The sequence below is a fragment of the Oryza brachyantha genome, chromosome 2 (genome assembly GCF_000231095.2).
Source record: "Oryza brachyantha chromosome 2, ObraRS2, whole genome shotgun sequence".
Taxonomy (NCBI): domain Eukaryota; kingdom Viridiplantae; phylum Streptophyta; class Magnoliopsida; order Poales; family Poaceae; genus Oryza; species Oryza brachyantha.
This window is the reverse complement of record NC_023164.2, coordinates 23,657,396-23,683,535: the sequence shown is the minus strand read 5'-3', so window position 1 is coordinate 23,683,535 and position 26,140 is coordinate 23,657,396. Positions and strand designations below refer to the sequence as shown.

At 42.1% G+C, this 26,140-nt stretch overlaps 4 protein-coding genes across 4 annotated transcripts; 3 read left to right on the top strand and 1 right to left on the bottom strand.

Annotated features, from left to right (window-relative positions):
- The first annotated feature begins 3,013 nt into the window (after positions 1-3,013).
- LOC102722462 (ATPase GET3B) lies at positions 3,014-6,254 on the top strand. The gene is made up of 10 exons (XM_015833369.2): positions 3,014-3,405; positions 3,492-3,554; positions 3,775-3,885; positions 4,031-4,105; positions 4,185-4,253; positions 4,334-4,399; positions 5,158-5,232; positions 5,317-5,415; positions 5,509-5,643; positions 5,746-6,254. The coding sequence occupies exons 1-10, from the start codon at positions 3,052-3,054 to the stop codon at positions 5,881-5,883; spliced, it is 1,185 nt and encodes a 394-aa protein (XP_015688855.2). The 5' UTR covers positions 3,014-3,051; the 3' UTR covers positions 5,884-6,254.
- Positions 6,255-11,435: 5,181 nt separating this feature from the next.
- Positions 11,436-13,799, top strand: LOC102704315 (protein RKD1-like). The gene is made up of 4 exons (XM_006648982.3): positions 11,436-11,485; positions 11,629-11,714; positions 11,951-12,303; positions 13,326-13,799. The coding sequence occupies exons 1-4, from the start codon at positions 11,436-11,438 to the stop codon at positions 13,506-13,508; spliced, it is 672 nt and encodes a 223-aa protein (XP_006649045.1). The 3' UTR covers positions 13,509-13,799.
- A 52-nt stretch (positions 13,800-13,851) lies between these two features.
- LOC102704037 (geranylgeranyl diphosphate reductase, chloroplastic) lies at positions 13,852-16,643 on the bottom strand. Its single transcript, XM_040520404.1, has 3 exons — positions 16,057-16,643; positions 14,754-15,209; positions 13,852-14,653 (listed from the first exon to the last, which is right to left on the bottom strand). Exons 1-3 carry the CDS (start codon positions 16,566-16,568, stop codon positions 14,218-14,220), a joined length of 1,404 nt encoding a protein of 467 aa, XP_040376338.1. The 5' UTR covers positions 16,569-16,643; the 3' UTR covers positions 13,852-14,217.
- Positions 16,644-20,478: 3,835 nt separating this feature from the next.
- Positions 20,479-25,511, top strand: LOC102722184 (soluble starch synthase 2-2, chloroplastic/amyloplastic). Its single transcript, XM_040520494.1, has 9 exons — positions 20,479-20,958; positions 21,272-21,623; positions 21,737-21,801; positions 22,276-22,353; positions 22,828-22,938; positions 23,036-23,080; positions 23,390-23,563; positions 24,107-25,267; positions 25,385-25,511. Exons 1-8 carry the CDS (start codon positions 20,680-20,682, stop codon positions 25,061-25,063), a joined length of 2,061 nt encoding a protein of 686 aa, XP_040376428.1. The 5' UTR covers positions 20,479-20,679; the 3' UTR covers positions 25,064-25,267; positions 25,385-25,511.
- Positions 25,512-26,140: the final 629 nt, after the last annotated feature.

The window sequence follows — 26,140 nt, the reverse complement described above, 5'->3', positions numbered from 1 at the left end:
TTAGCTTATAAACATAAGCATAAGCGAAAAGACGAGGATGAAAAGATTTGCATTCGATGTATTAGAAGATATGGAAGTTCATTTTTTTAAAGAAGAATATTTATTTTACCTAGTCTATACATCAAACCGGATATATGCAGTCCTTTTAAATTGGGAACTTAGGTTTTGTTCGCCTCGCCTCCTCTTTTGTAACCCCAGATTTCCTCGTTTTCTGCGTGCACACTTACTGAACTGCTAAACGGTGTATTTTTTAAAAAGTTCCTATAGAAAAGTTGCTTAAAAATCATATTAATCTATTTAACATTTTTTATAATTAATAATTAATTAATCATGTACTAAGCTATTACTATGTTTTTTACGTCGGATAACTAACAACCCCTCTTGCTCAAACGAATGCGGCCTTAGTCTCTCAAATAACCTAATCTAAAATTTGTTCTTAATATACTACTCAGATCAATATAGGCACCTGGCGATTTTCGCTCCTGTGGAAGTTCATTTACACAACCACAGTGTGGTAGCAGCAAGCGCCATGGGAAGCGGGGTAGTAGTACACAGTGGTTAGCTACTGTATAAGTGAGAAAGAAGCTAAACATGCATTTTGGTTTTACTCCGTAGTACATAAGAGCATCTGCTATTCCCAGTGATAGTAGAACGGAACGCTTCTGTTTATATTACTTATAATATAAACTAATCTCGTCTATTGATTTTAAAAGGTTATTTTTGACTTTGATTAATATTTGATTTGTATTTATTATTTTTTTATCATATTATGCACGGATAAAAAAAAGCCCAGCAAGGCCTATTTACTATCACAGTAAAAAAGACGATATTGCCTCATCAGAATTTTACTACATCTAAAATTATTGATAGTATAATTTAATTATAACCGTCCAACAAAATTAGATTAGCAGTCTAGATTAAATTATACTACGAGTAATATGCATCGGAGTCGGCCAACGTGAGAAACATTGATGCATCACTGCATGGTTCATTTTCCTTGGCCTACGATTTCATTTGAGCAACGCCGACATAAGAAAGACCAACAGCAGTCCAGCGTTTGATCGTGGTCGTCTGATGGTTGAAAAGTTATTTGTATCGACCTATGCTAGCCCTATCAGGGTTGGTTATCCGTCAGTGTGATTGCTGAATTTACATGGAAAATAAACAGGTAGCACTGGGACAGTACGAGTCTACGATACGGACGAACTGGAGGGCCCTTGCGTTTGACGCCGGGTTTTAGGTCGCTTGGCTCCGATGACATGTCGCCATTTTGAGCGTCCGTGTAGGAGAGGGGCCGGCCAAGTGCTACATTGATTGATTCATTCTTGATCATCCTGACCAATGGTTTCTCTTCAATGAGGTCGGCTTGGCTATTAGTGCTAGCTAACGCCGGCCTTCTCTAGCTGGCACACACATGAAGCTGTTGACTAAATTTGTCAAATATCAGTTTCAGTGATCGTTTTCCCACTCGTTTTGCAGCACCTTCATTCTGAGTATGCGTCTCAATGAGTCAATGGACACTCTTCTGCTTCAAGAACCAATAATGCCAGTCCTAGGGAGTACTGCTAGCTGCTGCTTCTGAAGGAGACCTGTGATGATCTCTTCTACTTCCTCGCTTGCATGAGTTACTTCCTTTTGTCATCTTTTAGCTTTTATTCGCAGCCTTGTATTCTATGAAGTTTGTGATAATTGTTTACGGTTTCAGTTTAAGCAAATGCCGGGATTCTCATTATTTTGTATAAAAAATGAGATATTTCCATTGTCGTTGACGTGTCGAAACTCTGAAAGTACTGAAACAATATCTGACCATGCTCCAATCTTTCTTCAGTTAACACTGTTAAACTAAAATAGGTCGTTATAAGAAACAGGAGTTAGTACGCACTTTATGCTACCCTGAAGAATTTATGCATGGTGGCTATAGTTTACTGGAGGGTGGTGTCATCCTTGCGTGTAGACATTATCGCATTGTCCAATCAAGAAGAGCCAGGAGCTAAGCTAGTAGCGGCGCCGGTGAACACGACAGCAAGTTATCTTGAAGGAATCACGTCGGTTGACTAAGCATGGCTCTCGCTCTCCGGTCCAGGAAAAGGTCTCGACATTTTACAATTCCCTAATCGCTCCACGCGACAAAACAACTCTCGGATGGCACCAAACATGTCAGTAACAGCTGATGAAACCGTCTAAATTATCTGCTAACCCCGCTGTTTTTTCCCTTGTCCAAGATGGCCCCCCAAGTGGACCAAGTTGCAGAATGTTGCAAAATCCCTTGTTTATCATGGCACATTCGGCTAACGATGCCGAATGATCGAGATGGAAACACCCCAGACGACTTAAGAAAAAGCCGAAACCGGGGCCCTCCTCGTTTGCCCGTCAGAGTGGCTAACGGCTGGACTCTGAAGAGTGAAGACTGAAGTGAGGAACTAGTAGCAGCAGCAGATAGACAACGCTGACGCTTTGTATCATTCCTAATGCCGACCTGATGGATGTGAGCCTCGACATGACTCTGCTACAGGCCGTGCAGTTTGGAGCCATTAGCGTTTTTTTAGTCCACTCGGTGAAGGGTCCTTCTGATCTAACCACACTGTAGTGTGCAGGGTTGCTGACTTGTTTGTGCAGCCCTGATCCTAAGGATTGTTCTTTCGTTAGGTCCATGATATCATCATGATTGAGATCATGGTTGAAGGATTCTTTGATTCTTTCTTCCTCCGCGTGGTGGCGGTCGGTTTCTACTGTATCGTAGCCCCAGATTCGTGTGCAATGTCGACTATGTTCATTGGCCTGAATGAAGTCAAAGATTAATAAAGACTCCTCTAAGAAGAGGCTAATAAATGATTTTATACATGCAAAACTATTTGGGCTCTCAGTATTTTGGGCCAGTGCTCTCATGGGCTTCCATATGTGTTATGGTTTTATGGGCTGCATTTAGCTCGCGGCGATGCATCTGGCCCATGGGCCTGACTTGTGGTAAGGGCGTGGGCCGCGTGGCAGTTTTGGTGGCGCGGTGCGAGAAGCGGAGAGACCCGTCTCCGCCTCATCCACGGCTCCGCCACGATGCTCGCGACCGCCGCCCCGCGCCTCCGCGCCGCCGCGGCCGGCCTCTCGCTGCCGGCGCCTGTGAGGGCGCGGTTCGTGGGTCTCCCGATCAGGCGTCCGGCCCTCCACGCGTCGCTGCGCCTGCGGGCCTCGGCGGCGGCGGCCCCGCCGGCGAAGGAAGGGGCGGAGGAGATGGGGTTCCAGGAGATGGCGGCCGGGACGCGGAGGCGGTACTACATGCTCGGGGGGAAGGGTGGGGTCGGGAAGACGAGCTGCGCGGCGTCGCTGGCCGTGCGCTTCGCCAACAACGGGCACCCCACCCTCGTCGTCTCCACCGACCCTGCGCACTCCCTCAGCGACTCCTTCGCTCAGGTGACCTTCTTCCCTGTAGACGCTCCTCCTGCCTCGGTTCGAGGTTTTCTCTATGCGTATCTAACATCACCTCCTGTGCATTTTAGGATTTGAGCGGCGGGGCGCTCGTGCAGGTGGAGGGGCCTGAGGCGCCACTGTTTGCGCTTGAGGTGAGCAGTATTAGTATCTGAACAATCTTAGAGGGCATGCATTTGTTGTGAGAAGCTTTGAGCTATGCAACATATAATCATTTGAATTGTAATAAGCTGAAAGCCTCCAACTGTGCAAGTTTAGGATATATTTGGAACCGGAATGATTTAATGTGAACTGGCCTTACCCTAGAATGATATGGATACTGCTTGAGTATGGCATTTTGGAGCTTTCCTGCAGATAAATCCTGAGAAGGCTCGTGAAGAGTTTCGGACAGCAACTCAGAAGAATGGAGGGACTGGGGTAAAGGATTTCATGGACGGCATGGGACTGGGAATGCTTGCTGAGCAGGTGCGTGGTTGCATTTCTGGTTACTGTTGTGCTTTGTACTGCATCACTTCTCATTATGTCTGCATGTAGCGGTTCTCGTGTCCATGAATTAGGCTGAATTGCTTTGTTTAACTTTGACCTATAATTACCATATGGTTCACTATAGCTTGGGGAGTTAAAACTGGGGGAATTATTGGACACACCACCGCCAGGATTGGATGAAGCGATAGCAATTTCAAAGGTAAGAAAGAGCACGTTATGGGCTTGCCTAGTTCATCTTATTGTTCTACTTCTAGCATGTGACTCCTACTTGCATCCAGGTAATTCAATTTCTTGAAGCACAAGAGTACAGCATGTTTAGCCGCATTGTTTTTGACACTGCTCCAACGGTAATTACATCTATGTGAACCCACAATTGACTCTAGACACACATCACATTGTTACGTATAACTTTACCTCCATCTTACAGGGCCATACACTCCGTTTACTATCCTTGCCAGATTTCTTGGATGCATCTATTGGGAAGATCTTGAAGGTATTGTTTGCTTCTGCACCTTATGCTGTCATGCTATGATGTGAGGCCTGCACTACACACGTAATTATTGAATGAAGAAAATGTGGGTTATCTTGTATAGCTCTATTATACTCCCTCTGGAAGTCTAGTCACGAAAACAAGTCATTTTAGAATGTGTGCAGTCAAGTAGTCAACACAGGGTAGTTTTGACCATAAATATCATTTAAAATATAGGTTTTCGGTCTACGAAAATAATATATTTAAGGTTTTCATAACAAGAGCTTTCACAATACATATATGAAGTCAAACTGTCAAAGTTGTATAATTTTGACCTTGAAAAAAACGAAACAACTTTTGAAAATTCCATTACGACCTTATTGTGTTTCTGGCTAAATAACAGTGTGGAACTTATTGTGTTGCTGCTGTTACTCATTTGTGTTTGTTTGCTAGCTTCAGATCGTGCTTTGTTGTTAACTTGTGAAGTTGGAAGGTTGCCTATCTTGTTGAATATTGATCTGCTCATTACATTGTTTACAATTTTTTTAACCAGGATGTTTGATGAACCTACTTTTTTCGCCACTTGTTCGAAGAAATCATGCTTCTCCTTGTTCTGCTTCATATGACGAAATATCATGTGAAGTTGTCCTTTTCTGTTAAGTTGGTGTCTCAGGAATTCATTAAGGCATTAATGCAAAGTTATTCTTCAAGCTCTTTTACCAAGAGCTAAGCATTCTGACCAAGTTGAGGTTTGACATACTGATTTAGCATCTTTGTTCCAGCTTAGGAGCAAGATTGCATCTGCAACATCAGCTATTAAATCAGTTTTTGGACAAGAAGTACAACAGCAGGATGCAGTAAGTATTTGCCTCAGTTCCGCTGAACTTGGTGTTTCTTCAACATGTCTTTAAACCTTTTAATATGCTATTCTTTCCCGTAAGGCGAACAAATTGGAGCAGCTAAGAGAAAGGATGGTCAAAGTGCGAGAGCTTTTCCGTGACACAGAATCAACGGAATTTATAATCGTGACAATTCCAACAGTACAGATTTTGTGCATCCATCCCCCACTACCTTCTATATATCTATGAGTGCAATAGTCATCTTTATGTTTCTATCATTTTGTCATTTTTCAGGTGATGGCAATAAGTGAATCAGCAAGACTACATTTATCCCTCAAGAAGGAAAGTGTTCCTGTTAAGAGACTCATTGTTAATCAAATTCTACCACCTTCATCATCAGACTGTAAATTCTGTGCTATAAAAAGGAAGGTAGAGTTTATAATGTTCCAAAATTTGGATTTTTCTAGTAATTGTCTGCTGCCTGTAGAAACCGCCTATGTACAGGGCCATTTACCATTTTCTTTGGTCCAGGATCAAACACGTGCTTTGGATGTGATAAGAAATGATCCAGAGCTAATGGGGCTGAACATAATCCAAGCACCTCTTGTGGACATGGAAATAAGAGGTGTTCCTGCTCTTAAGTTTTTGGGCGATATAGTGTGGAAGTAACTTCAGGAAATAGGACAACTTCATCGCACCTGCTCAGCTGTGTCACCATTACATTACTGAAGTGCTTTGCAATTTGCAAAGTTTGGAAACTGCAAGTGGCATGGATAGAGCGAGAATGAAAGTGTGCAACTTAGCAGATGCCCAACCTTCTGTGAGTATTCAGTACACTGGAGGGTTTACTGGATTAGCCTAGGGTGATTACACTTGAGGAGATTGCATCGAGCTGCACTAATAATAACAAATCAATTGAGCCATATGTACGGATATACCAGTGATATTTGTACTTCTTTATCTGTACATATAGGAGCGATCCTGGGATTTTTGAGGCCATAACTCGGTAAGAAATTAATTTTGTTCGTGCATCATGTAAATCTTGTTTAGGGGGTGTTTGGATCCTCAGGGATTTTTTAGTCACTGTCACATCGAATGTTTAAACACTAATCAGAAGTATTAAATATAGACTATTAATAAAACCCACATCATATTCTGGACTATTTTGGCAAGACGAATCATTTGAACCTAATTAGTCCATGATTAGCGAATGTGATGTTACAGTAAATATTTACTAATTATGGATTAATTAGCCTTAAAAAATTTGTCTAATGAAATAGTATTTACTTATGCGATTAGTTTTGTTATCAGTTTATATTTAATACTTCTAATTAATGTCCAAACATCTAATCTAATGTTATAAGGCACTGAAAAAATCCCTATCTAAACAGCCTTAGACGAGTGGAAGAATGGGACAAAACACGTTCATTGTAAAATTCCTTCAGATTAGTGTCACTTCAGTGCGAAGTGACATTGTGACAATAAAGACAAGACACCGCTGCAGCGGTTAATAACCCACTTTTGTTTCGTCTCTCTTCGATGCTCGCAGCATACGCGGCGCATGCAGCTTTTGCCTCAGGACTCGCGAATATTGGGCTGGACCAACTGATGAGAAGAGATTTCTACTGGATTCTGCGGTACTATTGATACACATGAGATCTCACTGATCTAGCCTGCCTTTGAGATAGATATTGCACCGCGGATTTCGTGCAAAATTTTTTTATATAAAAGTTTCTCGTATGATTTTTAAAGCGATTTTAATTGTTTACTGTACTAATTAATTCATCTGTCACCCTCAAATAACTAGCAAAAAAATTCAAAAAAAAATCAAAATCCTCGTCACTTTCAAACAAGGCCCTGGTACTATATGGACGATTGTAAAAGGGATTATATGTTGTTTAACACCCTCTCTGACAGAATATAAGAATTTTTGGAACTGAATGTTGCTATTAAGAAAGTTACTAGGATTAAATAGTGAAATTTATCATTGGTTAAAAGATGAAGTAGGCAAAATGTTTAGCGGTGAAAACTTGCGCTTGGTTCAAAAGAAAAGGTAATTGTAAAGGTTGTATATTTTGGGATAGATTGGGTAAAATTAAGGGTACGGTAAAAACTTAATTTGATGCTTTGAAACATTACTTGATTAGAAAAGATTAAGTCTACCGATGTAACTACAGTCAGGGGTGGACCTATATTCAGGGGCGGAACTAGAAGTTTTCTAAACATAGGGCTCAAATGATAGAGTATAAATTATTTAGATAAAGTTTAGCTAAAAATTAATACATTCCTAACGCAATTTTTAGCCGGGCGTGGGACTTAAGCCCAAGATGTCCCACGTTTGGTTCTGCCCCTGACTACAGCAGTGCTCTGAAATAAGTGACTAGATTAGAAATGTAATTGATATTTATGGACAAATGGAAACACCCTAAATCATTTATATTTATGGACTAGACGAAGTTAGTAGAATATGAATCCTTTGACAAAAAATTCACTATAGGCTCCTTTGGATGAAATGAATAAACCATTTAGAATTCCTATGGAATGACCTAAGACATACTCTATCTGTTACAAAATATAATCATTTTTAGGTTTCAAGCATTTCTATACTGATTTTCATTATTTCAATCATTTCACGTTTAGAAATAAAATCTCATTGATTTAAAATTTAAAAGTAACTACTAAAGTGACTAAAAAAGGAATCTTTTGACATCTCCTTGGTCTACACTGAACACACTAGGAATGTTTATATTTTGGAATAGGAATGTTGGAGAAAAACTATCATGAGCTCAAAACTATTGAAAATTTTCTTTGTGTCACTCTATCCAAATTCATGTAGGATTTTTCCTATGAAACAACCAAAGAACATGATTAAGTTAGCATAATATTTTAATCCATGTGGTTTTCCTAATCCTGTGTTCGAACAAACCCCTAAAAATTCTCAAGTATAGACAAACCCAGTGAAGCCTATTCGTTTTGGACTAAAAACAAATTGTTGGATTCCTGTAAATCTATTCGGTTTGCAGTAATTAAGTATATAAAAACCAAAGTGAATATTCTTTTATGCAGAGAGGTAACATAGGGAAAATTTTATCCACTCAGACATCTTGCTAAAATTTCTATAAATTTATGAAGGCATATGTTCCTATCCCTGTATTTTTTTTCTATTGCTATGGGTTAAAATTTTTCCCGGAGCGAAGATATCCTTACACGGTATTTTTTTCCAACAATCAACTCTTTGGCGGTACTGGAACGTGCCCAAGGATGAAGCAGAGGAGCTGCTGTTTTGGGTTCCTTGCTGTGTTTACAGAAGCAAAAGAATGGACGGTTGAAGATCTCTTCCATCCTATCGAGAATTCGAGATGTACATGTAGGTTTTTGCAGGTTGAATTATGTGCCCCAAGCCCCCAATCACATGCCGGCATTGAAAGAAATCTTACATCTAGTAGTGTCCATTTATGAGAAAGGCCAAAGCAATATGAGAGCAGTAGATTACCTGATTAGACCCCAAAACCAATCATGATTGTTACGAACGGTAGACAACGGAAGCTAGGGCATATCGTACGGTTGTGTGACGTCCTAAAATATTTCTTTTTACAAAAAAAGGAGAAAGCAGCTGAAAAGCAAACGTGATGGTCTGCCAATGGCCTTTGGCTCATTCTAGCCTTGCTGTAGTACGCATCAAAACATATAATGGCATCTAGAGTTTAAAATTTGTTTTAAAACATAAGGGCATCTTCACATGTACTATTCCCTCTATCTCACAAAAAAACCTATTTTTTAATTTTTGTGTCGAGCATTTGATCATCCGTCTTATATAAAAAAATTCGAGAAATTTTAAAAAATTAGCTGTTTTATCATCTAATAAAAATAAAATTATTAATCATAAATTTTTTTAATAAAACGAAAAGTTAAACATTGTATCTAAAACTAAAAAGTTGATTTGTTTTGGGACGGAGAGAGTATCTTTATATCTCGAGTTCTCAACTAGTTATAGTAATTTCTTATTTAATTTACATGTCTGTCTTCCCGCCTCAACAAATCACACATGTTCATTCCCTCGAACTTAATATTTTCAAACAATTTAGATGCACTTATATTATTTGAAGTAGCCCGTAGATGGAAAAACAAGTGGTGATAATAGTTGTAGCAAACTTTGCATCTCTAAAAACGTGACTAAAATTTGTCTTTCTAAATCTTAATTTAATCATTCATATCTATACTTTTATAAAGAGAAGTGATGGGTGGTGGATGGTGATGAATCTGCCACCTACCTCACTACCAACTCTTTCTTTTTTTTGAAAGAAAAAACAACAGAGACTTATATATTAAATTATTTTATTAACTCTAATTTAATAACATGCTAATTATATTTTTTTTAATAAAATTCCGTTGCCACGTGAAAAGATTATATCTCCAAATTAATGTGCACTCCAACAGACTCTTCATCCTCACTCTCCAAATTCTAACGACTAGATACAGTTATCCAAAATTTAGAAACTTCAACGCCTCTAACAAACTACTCGTATACACTCTCAGTTAAGTATGAGTCATCTCTGTGGGACCCACAAATAGCCAGCTTGGTGCCATTGAGAGAGAGCAGATTTAGCCATTTAGATGATATGATAAGCCATATGATTACAATTTTGGAGTTTATTTTTTTAATATAATTCATTCTAGTATAGAGAGTCATTCGATAAATTCTTAAAGATGCTCTAATACTACTACCTAGATATGTAACTTGAGCTTGAGTGGCTTATAAGAATTGGGCCTCAAGCATTCCAAAGAAGAACTTAAAACTATTATTTTGACCTTCTCCTTTTTGTAATGGCTGTTTTCCGATGGAAATTCAATGTAATTTTAAAGGATTATAAACCTTAGGATTTTCCAATAAGTTTTGTTTGAAACAAAAGGATTTGAGCATGTGAAATTCATATGGATTGCTATCCTATGCATCAATTCCATTGGAATTTGTACCGTGAGCTCAAATTTCACCTTATTTTTCATCTAAGAAGTTCAACACATTTATCTTTGGGGGTTATTTTTTGGTTTTTTCGAGAATAAGTCAGATGACGTATTTATAAATAAAAAATAATTTATGAATAAAAAATATATATACATATTCTTAGCAATCTAAAAACAAATGCTAAAAAATAAACTATAATAAAAAACTCTAAAATCAACTCCAAATTTTAAAGCCAAAAATTCAAATTTTGTCGTATAAGCAAACAGAAGTGAAAAAGTAGAGGCGTGTTTGTCTGTCTTCTATCTCTTAACTCCATCAAATCCCTATTATTATATTTCTATCAATCATCCAAACATAATATGTTTCAAATTCTGGTGTTTTAAATTCATCTGTGATTTACCCGCCCATGACATCCTAACACTATGTTTTGCCTATTCTCGCTCTTTTTTTTTAATTCCATGTTCCATAAGAGCCCTTAATGCTTGTAGTGGAGTATAGTAGTATATTACTGCCTCATGAAATATGTGAATTTGCATTGGATGAACTTAAAACAAATTTCTCAAACATTGGCGTACATGTATGCTTTGTGGCTTCCTTAGATGTGAGTGGTGTACCGTGTGCACAGCCAGTGGTAGATGAAAAGATCATGCTTCAAAAACGGTATGTCTTGGAAACTGAGATTTTGCTAATAATAACAAATCCTAAGTGCAAAGAAGTGGCAAAAGCTGGCAGTGATAAGAGCACTGCTCAAACGCACTACAACTGCAAGTACTACACTACTCTGTACGGAACTACTGCACTGCAAGATTTTCTTCTCCAGTAGTAGTAAAAAAAACATCACTCGCCTCTTTCCTAATCCCATCTCTACAGTTAGAGCATCTTCAATAGCTCATCCATCCCATCCTTTATTCTAAAATAGAGGATAAAGATCATAAATTAAGCTCCAACAGAACGGTCATCTTATCATCTATTTTTAGATATCATCTATATTAGGAGATATTTTTAGATGTCATCCATATTAGGAGAGAAAACCTTTATATTTGAATGATCTCTCTCCATTCTCCATAAAGATACAAAGGATGTCATATATGAATGATCTGGTGGAGTACAAAGAAATATGAATGATAAAAATATTTTAGATGATCATCCAAATGAAGATATGGATGACCAAATTTAGATGAGCTGTTAGGTATGCTCTTACAGAGGGTGCATTAAATACTCATGAATGTTCCTAGCTAGTCCTCTCCTGAGCTCACTAATGGAAGATCGGATCTTTCATGAAGACGACAGTCTTTTTCAGGATTTGAGGTAAGTAGCCAAAATCTCATGCAACCGTCTTCGTTTTCTTCGTCTTCTTGTTTATACCCTGGATTAGAATAGAACTTCATTGAAGACTGTAATTGAGGTCATATATGATATCACTTGCATGTACAATTTTTGCTGTACTGGAGTTTCGATTTCCTGCAACAAGACGATGCACTCTTCTCCACTCGACATTTCTGCACTAGTGTCTCCACGCAGGGCATCTTGTTGCAAGGTACTGCAAGTCTTTGTACCGAGGAACAATGGAGCAATTCAATGGAACTTTAAAGGAATATAAACCGTAGGATTTTTCCTGTAAGTGTTTGTTTGGAACAAAAGGACTTGAGCATGTCAAATTCATATGGGTTGCTATCCTATGCACCAATGCCAGTGTGTTGATTTCGTCAAAGCTCAAAGAGCAAGTATGCAGTAGACAGTTTAAAAGTTCATGTCTTTTCTCTGTCGATGCAGATGAGCCTGATGCCTTCTTCACCGGGGATATCCTGAGCATTTGGGATGAAATGGAACAAGGAACCTATCTGTCCCATCAAAAGAGCGACAAAGATAGCGATGAGAATGCGCAGAAGTTGGAGATTGGCAAGGCCATGGAGCTGCAGCGCCGCCGCCCGAGTGGGCATGGATCAGAGGCGAAGCCACTGACGTTCGAGCTTGTGTCACAGTACTTCTGCATGCCGATCAAGCAGGCGGCGCGGGAGCTCAACGTCGGGCTCACGCTTCTGAAGAGGCGATGCAGGGTGCTGGGCATCCCGCGGTGGCCGCACCGCAAGATGAAGAGCTTGGACACTCTCATCAGGAGTGTTGAGGTAGTATTTTTTTTTCCATCTCTCTCTGTGCCATTTTAAGTTACTCCACCTTACCTCTGCAGAGGTACTAAGAGCTATTGACAAATCTCAACCCTTGATTATTGTGATTTTATTTTATAAAATGTTTTTACTTCTCTTAATTATAGATAATAGAAAAGAAGGAAATTGTTTACACATTAATGCACATTATTACCCCCACCCAATTACCCTTGCATACAGGAATTTAGTATCCACCAATCTAGAAACATTTTATTTACAACCAATAAATGAGCCAGCATATTCAAAATTCATTTTATAAAATGATGTTCTAAATCCATAAAAATATGAAATGTATCTAACACAAATTTATACTTGTAATTGATAAGGAACTGTGATTTTTCTCTTACATATGAACTAGCTAATATTCTTTAAATGAAATTAGAAATAAACCTAATAGTTAGAGCATTGATATTTCAAATAACAAATTAATTTGAAACATTCTGATGCAACTTGATCTTATAATTTTAAAACACTCATTTATGATGTATATATGACTTTAGAAAGTTGTATGTGATTTGAATTCCAAACATATGCACAGAAAATGACACTGTCACACTAATTACTTGCCATGCAATCATTTGTTCCCTTTGAGCTTTACCTCCTTGGAGGTAAGACTAATATCAATCCGTTGGATTTATATGAAATGGACAGTCTAAACAATGCTGAAGCACTGTAAAAATATCCTCTCTTTAAACACTTAGGCGTCTAATTTATACCGCCTCCTTTGCTAGTACTTAGAATTGGAGTATTGTTATTCATCTCTAAACATTGACCTAAGTACTTAAAAGATTGCCGTATTACCAAAATTTGTTATATCGTTGACATAACCATGAATGTTTCTTCACGGTCTAATTTTTTTTAAAAAAACTATTTGTGGTAAAAGTTAAAACAGTACAAGTCAATATTGCTAAGAAATTCAAATGGAGTCATGGAGATAATATTTGAGCAAATATGGTTTAATTTGTTTTCTTTCATGTCTACAGGAGATAGGGGAACAAACTGGCCAACTCAAAGACAAGGCTAGGAATGCAGTGGAGATGTTACAGCAGAAGAAGAAGTTGATCGAGCAAAAACCTGATGTTGAGCTGGATGACTGGACGAAGACGTTAAGGCAGATGTATTTCAAGAAAAACTACAAGAGGAGGGTCCTGGCGATTGAAAAATGAAAGGGGATGCATCAGGATGTCTTTGCTTGTCGATGGCAACATCAGGGCAGTGAAGGCAATCAGGGTATTTTGACTGATCAAATGTGTAGTAAGTAATTTCTAGTCAGGCATTTAGGCGTTAGGCAGAAAAGTAGGAATGTTTGCTGTATATACCTCTTTTCTAGCCAACTTTCCGCTGATTGTAGCGATAGTAGTATTAACTCTGTTGACAGATACGATATGCCGTGTGAACAATGGCTGCTCTTAGTTATGAAAATGAAGGTGGTATCTTTTGGTGCACATTTGTTTGGTGGAGAAGTTCAGGATTTGCATGAAGAAGCCATTCATCGTTCCTAAGAGAAAGAACATGAACCATGCAGAAACATGGAGCTTATATAGTACTAGTAGCAGTAGTACATTAATTCATTCACCCACACCGAAGTTTGGTGTGTGCTTCAGTAATCTGAGTATCCAACCGAACTGCTCCCAAGTCTGAACATCACCAATTCACCGTACGTTCTACATGAAATTCGGTCAGGACCCATCGGTACACAGCCTCTCAATCTCCTCCGTCTCTACGTACTTACGCTGGTTCAAGTCTGTTTGATCGATCAGCCGCGAATCTGTACTATACATTCGTACCAATCCACCACACGCTGCGGTAGTTTCCAAGGCCTCAAGAAATCGCAGCAAAGTGTTTGATCGCGCGGTCAGGCAAGCTCAGGCTCACTCACAACGTGACCTTCTCCATCTCGCGGCGGAGAGCGGTGGCGCGGACGAGGCTGCCGATGGTGTTGACGGCGAGCTTGATGTCGTCGAGCGGGTTGCCCGGCACGACGCGCTTGTAGAGGTAGCTGTCGAAGGTCATCCTCTGGACGTAGTCGTCGGCGCACATCTCGACGAACGCCTCGCGGGCGGCGTTGGAGCGGTAGAACACCTTCTGGAGCACGTCGAGCACCTTGTAGGTCGGCCAGTACAGCCGGTCGAACTCGGCGAGGTACTTGCGCAGGTCGCTCTCCTCCACCATCCGCGTCCCGTTCGCCGACCCGGCCACGATCGCCTCCGCGCACATCCGCCCGCTCTTCGCCGCGAAGTAGATGCCCTCGCCGGAGCACTTGGTCACGTACCCCGCCGCGTCGCCCACCAGCGTCACCCTCCCCGCCACCCTGCGTCATGTGTCAAAACCCGATCAGCTGTCAGCCAGTGATGGCGAACAGATCATGCTGGAATGCATCCGGATTCTGGCGTCGTTGTTAATTATGGTACCTCTTAGGCCTCGGGTGCTCGGGGATCGGGTGCGCCTCGACGCGGATGATCTTGCCGCCCTCGATCCTGTCCTTGGCGCGGAGGCGCGTGGCAGCCTGGAACTTCTTGATGTCGGGCTTGTGGGTGACGGTGCCGGTGCCGACGGCGACGTGGTCGCACTTGGGGAACACCCACCCGTAGAAGTCCGGCGAGACGTCGTCGCCGACGTACATCTCGGCGCGCTCCTCGTAGTACTTCATCTTGTCGTCGGGGATCCTGACGCGCTCCTGGAACGCGATGGCGTACTCGTAGTCGCCGGCGCCCATGTCCTTGGCGACGCGGGAGTTGGCGCCGTCCGCGCCCACGATCGCGTCCACCTCGAACGTCCGCTTCTCGCCGCCGGCCTTGCCGTTGGAGCTGTCGTAGTGGTTGTAGTGCACCACGTACGAGCCGTTGAGTTCCTTGGGCGCCTCATACCTTTCAAGGAACAGAGATTACATGGGTCATTCGTTATTAATATCTTTGAAGGAGCTTTTAGTTGTTCATTTTATCCTTACAAAAAGGAAGTTGTTCATGTATCATACACATTAATAATTGTAGTGTGGATATATTGTATTTTTTCCAAGGACATGCAATGCGCACAGCTACAGTATAATCAAGTTCAAATTGTTGCAATCACAACAAGTGGACCTTGTTTAGAACATTATCAGTTCATTTGGAATTGAATTATTTTCAGATGAAATTTCTTGCTAGAATTTACGGAAATCAATAGTTAGAAGCTTGCAACATATCCATACATCAAGCCAGTAACTAAACCCGCATCATTTTATCATGCATGCACAGATTATTACTCCCTCCGTTCCTAATGTAGGATTTTGTACAGGCACCAGAAACTTTTGGTTTTCACAGAGATTGACTGCTCCAGAGATATATTGTCAACAAATATGCATGCTCTGTTACAGGTGCCAGGATTCAGGGAGGTTGTAAAAACATGCACGCATATCTGTTCAGCGTAAGATCAAATCTTTGTACTGGAAATTTGGGGTTTTACACACATGCACACAGATCAGCTCTTAGTAAGGTAATCAATAAATATGTACATTTTCGTATATGTACTATAATTTGGTTTTGCAGAAACATGCACGCATAACGCGGCTTTTTTGCACACATGCATACATGATAGACCACACCGATTTACTGTTAAGTGTTCAACATCATGCAACATGATGGATTGATGGCGTTTGTGTTCAATTAGCACAAAATTTTAGATTATTCAGAAATTAATTACTCACTCATAATGTGTGTGACAGAGCAAGCGGTATACCTTAGGAAGAGGCCATTGACGACCTGCGCGCCTGCTCCCTCGGCGCGGGTGCGGAGGTAGTCGTCGAGCACCTCGCGGCGGACCATCCCAATGTACTCGTGCGGCGCGAGCGTGCCGCCGATGTCGACGGCGACGTTGGACGGCGAAATCATCTTCATCTTCCTCACCTTCCTGTCGACGAGGTCCAGCGGCAGGTCGAACTCCGACACCATGCACAGCGGGATGGCCCCGCCGCAGGGCTTGCAGTTGTCCAGCTTCCGCTCGATGAGCACCGTCTCCACGCCGCCCTTGGCCAGCGCCTCCGCCGCCGCGCCGCCCGCGGGGCCGCCCCCCACCACCGCCACCCGCAGCCTCCGCCCGCTGGGCAGCTTCGGGCTCGACGCCGCCGCGCGCGTCACCAGCCTCGCCATCCTGCTGCTGCCACCACCGCCGCGCCCCGGTCGCGCCCGCGACGACGACGGCATGACGAAGGCGGCGCGCGCCGCCGCGGCGGAGGAGGACAGCGAGGTCATTGTTTCCGCTTGGGTCTCCGAAAAAGATCTTTCCTTCGAGCTCGACCTGGCGGTGGAGAGTGAGACGCGACGCGAGCTGCGAGCACGGGCGGGTGTAGTGAAGTGGGGAGGAGTAGAGTAGTGGATAGGATGAGGGGAGATTGCGGGGGGCACGAGCCGTTGGATGGAGAGATTGGACGGCGCGGATTGAATACGGATGAGGTTTTTGTCCGCTTCCTCTTTTGCCGTTGGATCTGCGGGAGTGGCTGACGCTTTGCCACGTCGGAATCGATCGTTTGGACCCTTGTGTACTGGCAGGTGGTGGACGGCGCTTCGCCACGTCGTACTGTTTTGCTGATCATCGTTTTTGTACCGTAACGCTTGTGGTATATCATTTGCACATGCTGACAAGCACGCGGAAGGGATGATTGATTTTTCTATCGTATGCAAGTTTGGTAACGATGAGCTGGCCTCCTCTCTCCGACGGTGGGCCACGGATGGCGGTGGAGACATCACTACTCCCTTCTTTTCATTTTTTGCGGGTAAAATTTAAAACTTTAATCTTAATTTATAATTGATTTTTGAGATTTTTATCATTATTTATTTTCTAGTCTTAGTTTGTAGTTTGTAGATTGACAAGAACACATATACATATAAGTTTTATTCAAAAGTTATTTTTATTTAAAAAATATGTTGTTGGTCTTTTTTTTCCTACAAAACAAACAATATCTCTTAAGATCGTGAACAAGTAGTAGGTGAGACATCTTTAGTGAAAAAAAAGTCTGCTAAAAACAGTAAGATCTTAGAGTAGGACAACTCATCATCGTTAACTTAAGGAGAAGGGGGAGAAGAAAGATAGGAAACCAATCAAGCATGTTTTGGTGGTGGTAACAAGGATATTATCTATGCAAATATCAAAATAGATCCCAATAATCCAAAATTTACGATGCGTGAGTTGGAATTTGCTGTTATATGTTTTATAGACAACGGCGTAAATATTTGATGGCTTGCTCCTTTTGACCGGTCCTTGAAAGACTTCTATTAGAAAATTAAAGATTTGTTTGGTAGGACACTAGCTCCTAAATTTAATTCTTGAAGCTGAGTCTAGAGTGAAGCAGCTTGGACCGGCTCCATCGCTCTAGTTCGTTTTTTCATATCAAATGTGTTCGTTGTGCACCCATTTTGGGTAGAATTGAAACCGTTAGGTTGAGCTTTCGTTCCAAGAGAGATGGAGCTATAGCTAGATCTGTGACAGATAGACCATAAATTTCAACTTGCCGTTAAAAGTTTTACGACTTTCTACATTCAATTTATTAGAGGTGTCCTTTCTAAGAGCATAAGGGGATAAGAATCTAGACACACAAAATCTTTGCACGTGTTACAAATGCAGGTTACACACCAAACCTTCAAAGAATATGAATGACATTCACGTACCACACACAGATATGTGCACATATATTTACCACACTCGTCCCATAAATCTCTCAAAAAGTTATGTGAAGTGCACTAATCAATATGATCGATTGGATCTAGGTCGGTCAAGTAAAATTAAGATGTCCCAACCACCTACATATATCTAAGTTCTCTGATATAATGAAAATGCATTTAAGTTCTCTAATTCTTAGAGCTTTATTCGGTAATAGACAGTTGGTGATGACATAACTTATACATATAAGTGGCAACATACATGAGAAAATGATGGAAATAAGAAGAGTAGGGAACATTGCCATTTTCTACCTAACGAGAGAGTGGAGGTGCACATAATGGAAATGTATTAAATTTTTGCAGTGCCAATATCATTGGCTAACCCCACATATGCATTAATTATATGTGTTTTGTATTTTGTGTGTATACGGTGGAGTGGGGAGGAAGGGGTGAACATTGAGATCATACATATTTCATATTTATGAATGATCTCAGCATCAACTCTATCCTATATCAAGGGTTTTTCAGTTGGTGCATTGCCAGGACTACTAGCATCTTTAAAGCGTGAGAGACGAGAGTGGTAGAGACTACTATTGACTTGGTGTAACACTAGAATTTAAAAAGTATGAAACACCAAGAACAAACTAAGAGTTTTGAGTTACATGTGTTAACGAGCTAAAAAAATAATAAGAAAAGACAAATAATTCACTTATATTCTAACACTTCCCCTCACACGGAGTCTTCCTCATGTCTCAAGTGTTTAATAGAAGTGGATCGTAATTTACAGGTTTTATCTAATTGTGCTCTAATCAATAACTGAGCATTAAACATTGGGATCTGATACCACATACTAAAAGTGTTTAATAAAACTTAAGCTAACTAATAAGAACAAAAGGTCAATACAAATGTATACTATAATCTATCCTCTATCCGTGCTATCGTTGATTGAGCCCTAGGTCTCTAGTCATATCGAATTACTAAATTCACTGTGATATTTTCTAAGAACTTGGTCACTTCAAATTTACAAAATTAGTGTTCCCTTGATTTTTTTTTTTAGTGAACACAGGACGTCTCAAATTAGCAAATATGTCATATCTTGGGCAAAGCTTGGTTTGCATCTTACGTTAATGTTGGTATTCCAGTACCATCAAACAGCGGCACATATTAGATGAGCTAGAGGATGGACGATGAAGTTTTTTTTTAATTTCTGTTATAGCTACTTAACATTATTTGGGACTGGCTACCACAAAGTTAAACATCTATTTTCTTTTAGAGAGATCATCTAAAATATGCGAGGATCGAATTTATATTTCTTTAAAAGATATATTGTTTAGGGGTTCGGAAAGTGTGTTTAGAAAATGAGAAAAATAAGGGAAAGGAAAGCAGCCCTAGCTTAGCAGCTATTTTAGCTCTGGCCTAAATGTTTCACATGAGAGTAATAAAAGATTTCCAGACAACTAGTTAGCCTCAAAATTCTTTTCAAAGAGGCAACAGGGTATACATTACTGCACGGTAATGACGTTCCGCTAGCGAGTGGCATAGGCAAAACCACCTAAATTTAAATAGAATTCAAAAATATTTAAAAGTTTAATAAAATTTGATATCTTTTTTCACCGTTCAACCATGGTTATCGGTGGTCATGTTTTGGGTGTTTGAGGGAAAAAGTCAAACGACATATTTACAAACATATAATAATTTATATATAAAAAATTATATATGTTCTTAGCGATTTAAAAGAAAAATAAAAAATAAAATACAATAAAAAAACTCTAAATTTAACTCTAAACTTAAGATTAAAAATTTAAATTTATAATTCGAAACAAAAAGAAAGAGTTGTTTATAACCGTCGGTCCACTTATGAACGGTAACGGTGTCCCCATGTTTTCATACACGTTAGTGTCGAATCATAATATTGTGCTGAAGGTCATCACCTAACCGATTGTTTCAACTCCTTCCACTTTTGGATATAAATTATTTATAGCCAACTTAATAATCAATTTATATAATAGTCTTTAATAATCAATTTATATAATAGTCTTTCTTTTACAAAATAATACGCAATTAATATATAATCTCACCTAACATACATATGTCTATATGTCTAAAGTTCATATGATAGCGGGCTAGAAATACGTAGCCCGCTGTATTTACCTGCTTCGGCTAAGTCGACAACCACCGCATTGGGTCCAAGAACCTTCCGGCACCATCTCCTCTCTGCCTGACAAATGAGCCCCACCCAATGCTAGGACCCACAACCAGTCAAACAAAACCCAATCTTGTTTTCCCATGCCCCTTCCAGGGCCCACACTGGTACCGGCAACCAATCAGACGCGGCCATTTACAACGTGGGATCCACTTGTCAGAAAATTAAAAAATAGAGGAAAATATCATGAAAAACTGCGGTACAAGAAGAGCGAGCCGTTTGCCTTCCCTCCAATCTCTCTCTCTCTCTCTCCTCTTGTCGTCGTCTCCACCCTCTCGGATTCCGAGCTCCACACGACCCACCTCGGCCACTCTCGCCCGCCCGTCGGTAGCTGGGCCTCCACCTCCACCTCCTCCGGCCCCGGGACCACCGAGGGGCGTGGGGCGGTAACATCAGCCACACCTCCGCCAGATCTTCTCCCCGCCGCTTAATTCACCTCGTGCGCGCGCGCCGCCGCTAGCTTACCTTGGCCGCGTAAGGGGAGCAGGAGCACGGCCGGATCCCATGTCGGGGGCAATCGCTTCCTCGCCGGCGGCCTTTCACTTGCTTGCTGGCTCCTCCTCAGCAACCTCCTCTTCGCCGAGGCGCAGGTGGGGCAGGGTGAGCGGTTCCGTGGGCTCGTTCGGTGGCACGGGGCTGCGGTTGCATTGGGCGCGGCCGGGTTTGGTTCGGGACGGAGCGGTGGTGTGCTCGGCCTCGGCCGCCGGTGGTGAGGATGGCGCCGGGAAGGCCAAGCCAGCGGGGAGCTCCAAGGCGGTCGCTGTGAAGGGCAGCACGGCCAAGGTTGATACTTTCCTCCATTTTTTTAGAACCAATCTTCAAACTGTTAGCCCACGTGTTTCAGCCTTTTAGACCGCATCATTTTAATTTTTTTTAGTAGTTTGAATATAGCATGCGTGCTAGAACGTGTAATTAGTTACTGCAAATAGCGCGGTTACATGTTGAGCCATGTTCACTACTCTGATAAGTCAATGGGTTGTTTAATCTAGCGAGCTGATGAGTGTGACATTTCATTTTTCAAGTCTGCAACTCTGCATTGCTTAAATGCTTAGCTTTGCTGCTGATGCTGATCGAGTGGTGGTGCATCTGTATTCAGGGTGATGATGTCGAGGATTCAGTTTCATCACCCAAGCAGAATGGGGCGCTTGGGAGTAGTCCTAGCAAATCTGATGCACCAGTTTCCAAACCCAAAGTTGGGCCGTCAGTTCCTGCCTCCAAGGCTGAAGCTGATGGTAATGCACAAGTTGCAGAGTCGAAGTCTGCAATGGGCGATAAGGAGGACGTTGGTGTTACTGGACCATTGGATGCTAAGGCTGATCCTGGTGTAGATGTAGAAGCTGCAAGCTCTGCAGATGACATTGAGAACAAGGAATCCGGACCATTGGCAGGGGTAAATGTGATGAATGTCATCGTGGTGGCTTCTGAATGTTCCCCCTTTTGTAAAACAGGTATGCATAAACACATGGACTTGACTTATTTCTCCTTTTTGAGCATGCGCAATCAGACATATAGTTTTAAGCTTTTGTGCAATGTTCCCTCTAACAACTGCTATCATGTGAAGGTGGTCTTGGAGATGTTGTTGGTGCTTTGCCCAAGGCTCTGGCAAGAAGAGGACATCGTGTTATGGTACACACTCTTTTACTTTTTCTTGTTAAGCGTCCTAGAAACGATGAACAATTCATAGTACAAGTACATATTCAATCCACAATGTAGGGTTAAAGAAAACATATTCAACCCACGATGTTGAGTGGCACTTTCTTTGTTATAGACTGATGTGCTAGAGTAACTGTGAGAACTCTTTTTTTTCAAGATAATAATAGTCGGAACTCTGAATTATCATTCTATTATTTTGGCTGTGCATTATGGAAAACAATCCTCAAAGGGTATCCTGGTTGTCTCCGTCAGCTATTATATTTAGTGACACACAAAGGACAAAAGTGTGGAAACTTATCTTGTTAGATAATGATTTTTTTGCTGTTTGATTTAGCATGCTTGAGATGGATGCCAATTATCAAGATAACATTTTAAATTCTTTAAATCGATAGCTCATATTCTTGAGATCGATGACCCATATATGAGCAGGTATCTCTTCACTTGTAGGTTGTGATACCAAGATATGGAGAGTATGCAGAAGCCAAGGATTTAGGTGTACGCAGACGTTACAGGGTAGCTGGACAGGTAAGGAAACAAAAGCAGTTAGTATGCAATGTTTTTTTTTTTTTTGATAAAAGGCTTATTCAGCCCTGCTTTTCATTAAAGCCGCACGAAACAAGTAACAAGGAGTTTACCGGGGATACCGGTTTTACATCAAACCCAAAAGCCACACGAACTAAAAGAGAGCTGACACTAAAACATATCAAAGGTCTCTGAAAATCTGGTAAAACAACACAACATCATCTAAAATTCAGCCAATCCCTGCTCTAAAGACATCCTGGAGTCTCACAATCCGTTGTAGAGCGCCAATCCATCTGTCCAGCTCACTTTGTTCACCATCCTTCAACATCTTCCACTGCAGAAGGCAGCAAATAATTCTATAAAGAATCTGAGAAGGAGATTTTTGTAAAACATCTCTAAAGATCATATCATTTCGAGCTATCCACATCTGCCAACAACAAGCTGCTATAATTTTTTTTTCCTGTGTTTGGTTTTCAGGATTCAGAAGTGAATTACTTTCATGCTTTTATCGATGGTGTTGATTTTGTGTTTCTAGAGGCCCCTCCTTTCCGGCACCGGCACAATGATATTTATGGAGGAGAAAGATTTGTAAGCTTCAATTTGCTATAGGTTGCTTGACTTACAACTGAGTGCTTCTTAAAGCTTATGTAAATATTTTTTGTGCAATTTTATCATTTGATGGCAGGATGTTTTGAAGCGCATGATTCTGTTTTGCAAAGCTGCTGTTGAGGTAAACTCCCATTTTACTGCTAGTACTATATAAATTTACTCATCTACAGATTACAGTTCTTAGTACAATTCACAATTAGAATTTAGTACAACAGTTGGCCAGTCCATATATATCTGAATGTCTTGCGTCAAGCTGTTCGTGCACCTCATCAACCACTTCATCATAGCAAACACAAGAACAGATGATACAAAATGGTCCATTTCTGTTTTTAATTTATGAGATGAATGAGCCTGATGGTATTTTCTCGTAAAATTTAGTTTGCACACCTGTAAATAAATAAACAATTTTCATCCAATGAAACATTTGCAGGTTCCTTGGTATGCTCCGTGTGGTGGTACGGTCTATGGTGATGGCAATCTAGTCTTCATTGCAAATGATTGGCATACTGCACTTTTACCCGTATATTTGAAGGCATATTACCGAGACAATGGCTTGATGCAGTATACTCGCTCTGTTCTTGTGATACACAACATTGCTCATCAGGTTTTCACCTAATCTTATCCTGCAATTTAAATTCGTTGGGGCTATTTGAGCCACTGGTGTACTTATTTTCAAGTGAAATGCTCAGGCATGTATTTTTCAAGTGTTTCTCGTTATCTTAGTGAGGGGCATGCAATTTAAACCTGATATTCAGATAAGTAATTTGAGAAAAAAATCAGATAAGTACGAAATTCAGTTAAGAATAGTGTACTAAAAAACAGCAGAGTGCACCTTGGTATTTTGCTCTATACGTAGGAAATATAGGTCAGCTTTATTTATTTACTTATGACACCTATATAGTTCTCATGAAGTTGAACTGGATATTGATTTTGCTTCTTGAATGATACTGAACCCCTGTATCGGAGTGGTATAGACTTTGAAGTTTAGATCTCTATTTTTTTTAGAATTGCTTCTGGCAATGTAATTCAATCTGATTTTGTCACTTGATTGATTCCCATGGACATAATTTGATGCTGATCCCTTTTAATTTGTTGGGGGAAAATTTGTTGGGGATCCCTTTTAATATCTCTGGCCTTCCTCTTTCAGGGTCGTGGTCCTGTGGATGACTTCGCCACGATGGACTTGCCTGAGCACTACATCGATCATTTCAGACTGTACGACCCCGTCGGCGGTGAGCACAGCAATGTGTTTGCTGCTGGCCTGAAGATGGCTGACCGTGTGGTCACCGTCAGCCATGGGTATCTATGGGAGCTGAAGACAATGGACGGTGGTTGGGGCCTTCACGAGATAATAAACAACAACGACTGGAAGCTGCACGGCATCGTGAACGGCATCGACATGGCCGAATGGAACCCCGAGGTCGACGTGCACCTGCAGTCCGACGGCTACACCAACTACACGTTCGAGACGCTGGACACCGGCAAGCGGCAGTGCAAGGCGGCGCTACAGCGGCAGCTGGGCCTGCAGGTCCGCGACGACGTGCCGCTGATCGGGTTCATCGGTCGGCTGGACCACCAGAAGGGCGTGGACATCATCGGCGACGCGATGCCGTGGATCGCCGGGCAGGACGTGCAGCTGGTGATGCTGGGCACGGGGCGGCCGGACCTGGAGGAGATGCTGCGGCGGTTCGAGTCCGAGCACCACGACAAGGTGCGCGGGTGGGTGGGGTTCTCGGTGCCGCTGGCGCACCGCATCACCGCGGGCGCCGACGTCATCCTCATGCCGTCGCGGTTCGAGCCGTGCGGGCTGAACCAGCTGTACGCCATGGCGTACGGCACCGTGCCCGTGGTGCACGCCGTCGGCGGGCTCCGCGACACGGTGCCGCCGTTCGACCCGTTCGCCGACACGGGGCTCGGCTGGACGTTCGACCGCGCCGAGGCCAACCAGATGATCGACGCGCTCGGCCACTGCCTCAACACGTACCGGAACTACAAGGAGAGCTTTAGGGCGCTCCAGGCGCGCGGCATGGCGCAGGACCTCAGCTGGGACCACGCCGCCGAGCTATACGAGGACGTCCTCGTCAAGGCCAAGTACCAATGGTGAGTGTACCCCGGTGCCTCTCGCTGATACCGCGCTCGCGTGGCGCGTTTTTTCTTCTCTAGGCGGCTCTGCACCGGACGCACTGCGTTCGCACGCACGATGGCTGTGGCGCGCCGTGGAGACGGCGGCATGCGATGCCGTGCCGGCATGCCACCGCGCGGCAGGAGCAAAGTGAGCAACGGTGCAAGTGACCCTAGTGCTGGTCAGGTACGCTGGATCACCGAGTGTATGTTACGGTGGATGGCAGTGTTGCAGTCTTGCAGAGTTTGCATATGTTGCCCGTGCAGTTCTTCAGCATCGCTGTCTCCACCTTCCCTTGTGCAGGTTCCAAGCAAGTTCAGTGTTGGATGTTGTAACCATCTTCAGAATCTTGTCAATGTCATCCCTTTCATATAAGCAGTAAAATTACAGGGCTTCTACCGACGAAAGTGCAAAACCAAGGGATAGGAACGCCATTAAACAACCCGAGATTCTCGCTCCCGTGTTAATGACTGTTCCAATAATTGGATCCCAAGATTACTCCACGCACTAGGAAAAAGACACTGAGCCGGAGACAGAGTCAGACAACAATAGCGGCTCTCCTAGCGGAGTACGAGTAGTTATTTTTTGCCTTACCATTACTCGTCCTACCAAACACGTTCGGGCTAACATCTCGCATATACTGCTCCTACCGTCACACAGCCTGTCATGTGCAAGTAGTAGATCCTAGCCTGTGTACTAGCTATAGCTAGCAAGTCGGCCAGCCTCGTGGGATGAGGTTAAGGCTAAAAACACAGATTGACCACAGGTCAACAAGCATCCAAAGTCTCACATGGCAACCATAACCAAAACTCACCTATAAGCAAATGCAGTTATGAATTATCTCAGATAAAACAATGGTGGTAAGCAGCACGCAGCTTGCATAAATATCAGCTAATACGTAGTGAAGTGAACGTGCTGTTCGTAAAGAGAGCCGTCTATCCTAGATCTGGAACATGCCCATGTCCATGTAAATCCAAAACCCGGTGCAGCCAGTAACAGTGCGTCCCTTTCCTTCATGGCCATTCATGTCTTAACCACCAGTGCAGCACCACCTCTGCT

What these genes read in the sequence shown, in the direction of transcription:
- LOC102722462 (XM_015833369.2), top strand. Translation starts at nt 3,052, where the DNA reads ATGCTCGCGACCGCCGCCCCGCGCCTCCGCGCCGCCGCGGCCGGCCTC. An exon ending in AAGCGATAGCAATTTCAAAG is followed by an intron (nt 4,106 to 4,184) that starts GTAAGAAAGAGC and finishes ACTTGCATCCAG; the next exon opens with GTAATTCAATTTCTTGAAGC. An exon ending in TTTTTGACACTGCTCCAACG is followed by an intron (nt 4,254 to 4,333) that starts GTAATTACATCT and finishes TCCATCTTACAG; the next exon opens with GGCCATACACTCCGTTTACT.
- LOC102704315 (XM_006648982.3), top strand. Translation starts at nt 11,436, where the DNA reads ATGGAAGATCGGATCTTTCATGAAGACGACAGTCTTTTTCAGGATTTG. An exon ending in AGTCTTTTTCAGGATTTGAG is followed by an intron (nt 11,486 to 11,628) that starts GTAAGTAGCCAA and finishes GCTGTACTGGAG; the next exon opens with TTTCGATTTCCTGCAACAAG. An exon ending in GCAGGGCATCTTGTTGCAAG is followed by an intron (nt 11,715 to 11,950) that starts GTACTGCAAGTC and finishes CTGTCGATGCAG; the next exon opens with ATGAGCCTGATGCCTTCTTC.
- LOC102722184 (XM_040520494.1), top strand. Translation starts at nt 20,680, where the DNA reads ATGTCGGGGGCAATCGCTTCCTCGCCGGCGGCCTTTCACTTGCTTGCT. An exon ending in GAAGAGGACATCGTGTTATG is followed by an intron (nt 21,802 to 22,275) that starts GTACACACTCTT and finishes CTTCACTTGTAG; the next exon opens with GTTGTGATACCAAGATATGG. An exon ending in TTTGCAAAGCTGCTGTTGAG is followed by an intron (nt 23,081 to 23,389) that starts GTAAACTCCCAT and finishes AAACATTTGCAG; the next exon opens with GTTCCTTGGTATGCTCCGTG.
- LOC102704037 (XM_040520404.1), bottom strand. Translation starts at nt 16,568, where the DNA reads ATGACCTCGCTGTCCTCCTCCGCCGCGGCGGCGCGCGCCGCCTTCGTC. An exon ending in GTCAATGGCCTCTTCCTAAG is followed by an intron (nt 15,210 to 16,056) that starts GTATACCGCTTG and finishes GTTCCTTGAAAG; the next exon opens with GTATGAGGCGCCCAAGGAAC. An exon ending in GAGCACCCGAGGCCTAAGAG is followed by an intron (nt 14,654 to 14,753) that starts GTACCATAATTA and finishes CACATGACGCAG; the next exon opens with GGTGGCGGGGAGGGTGACGC.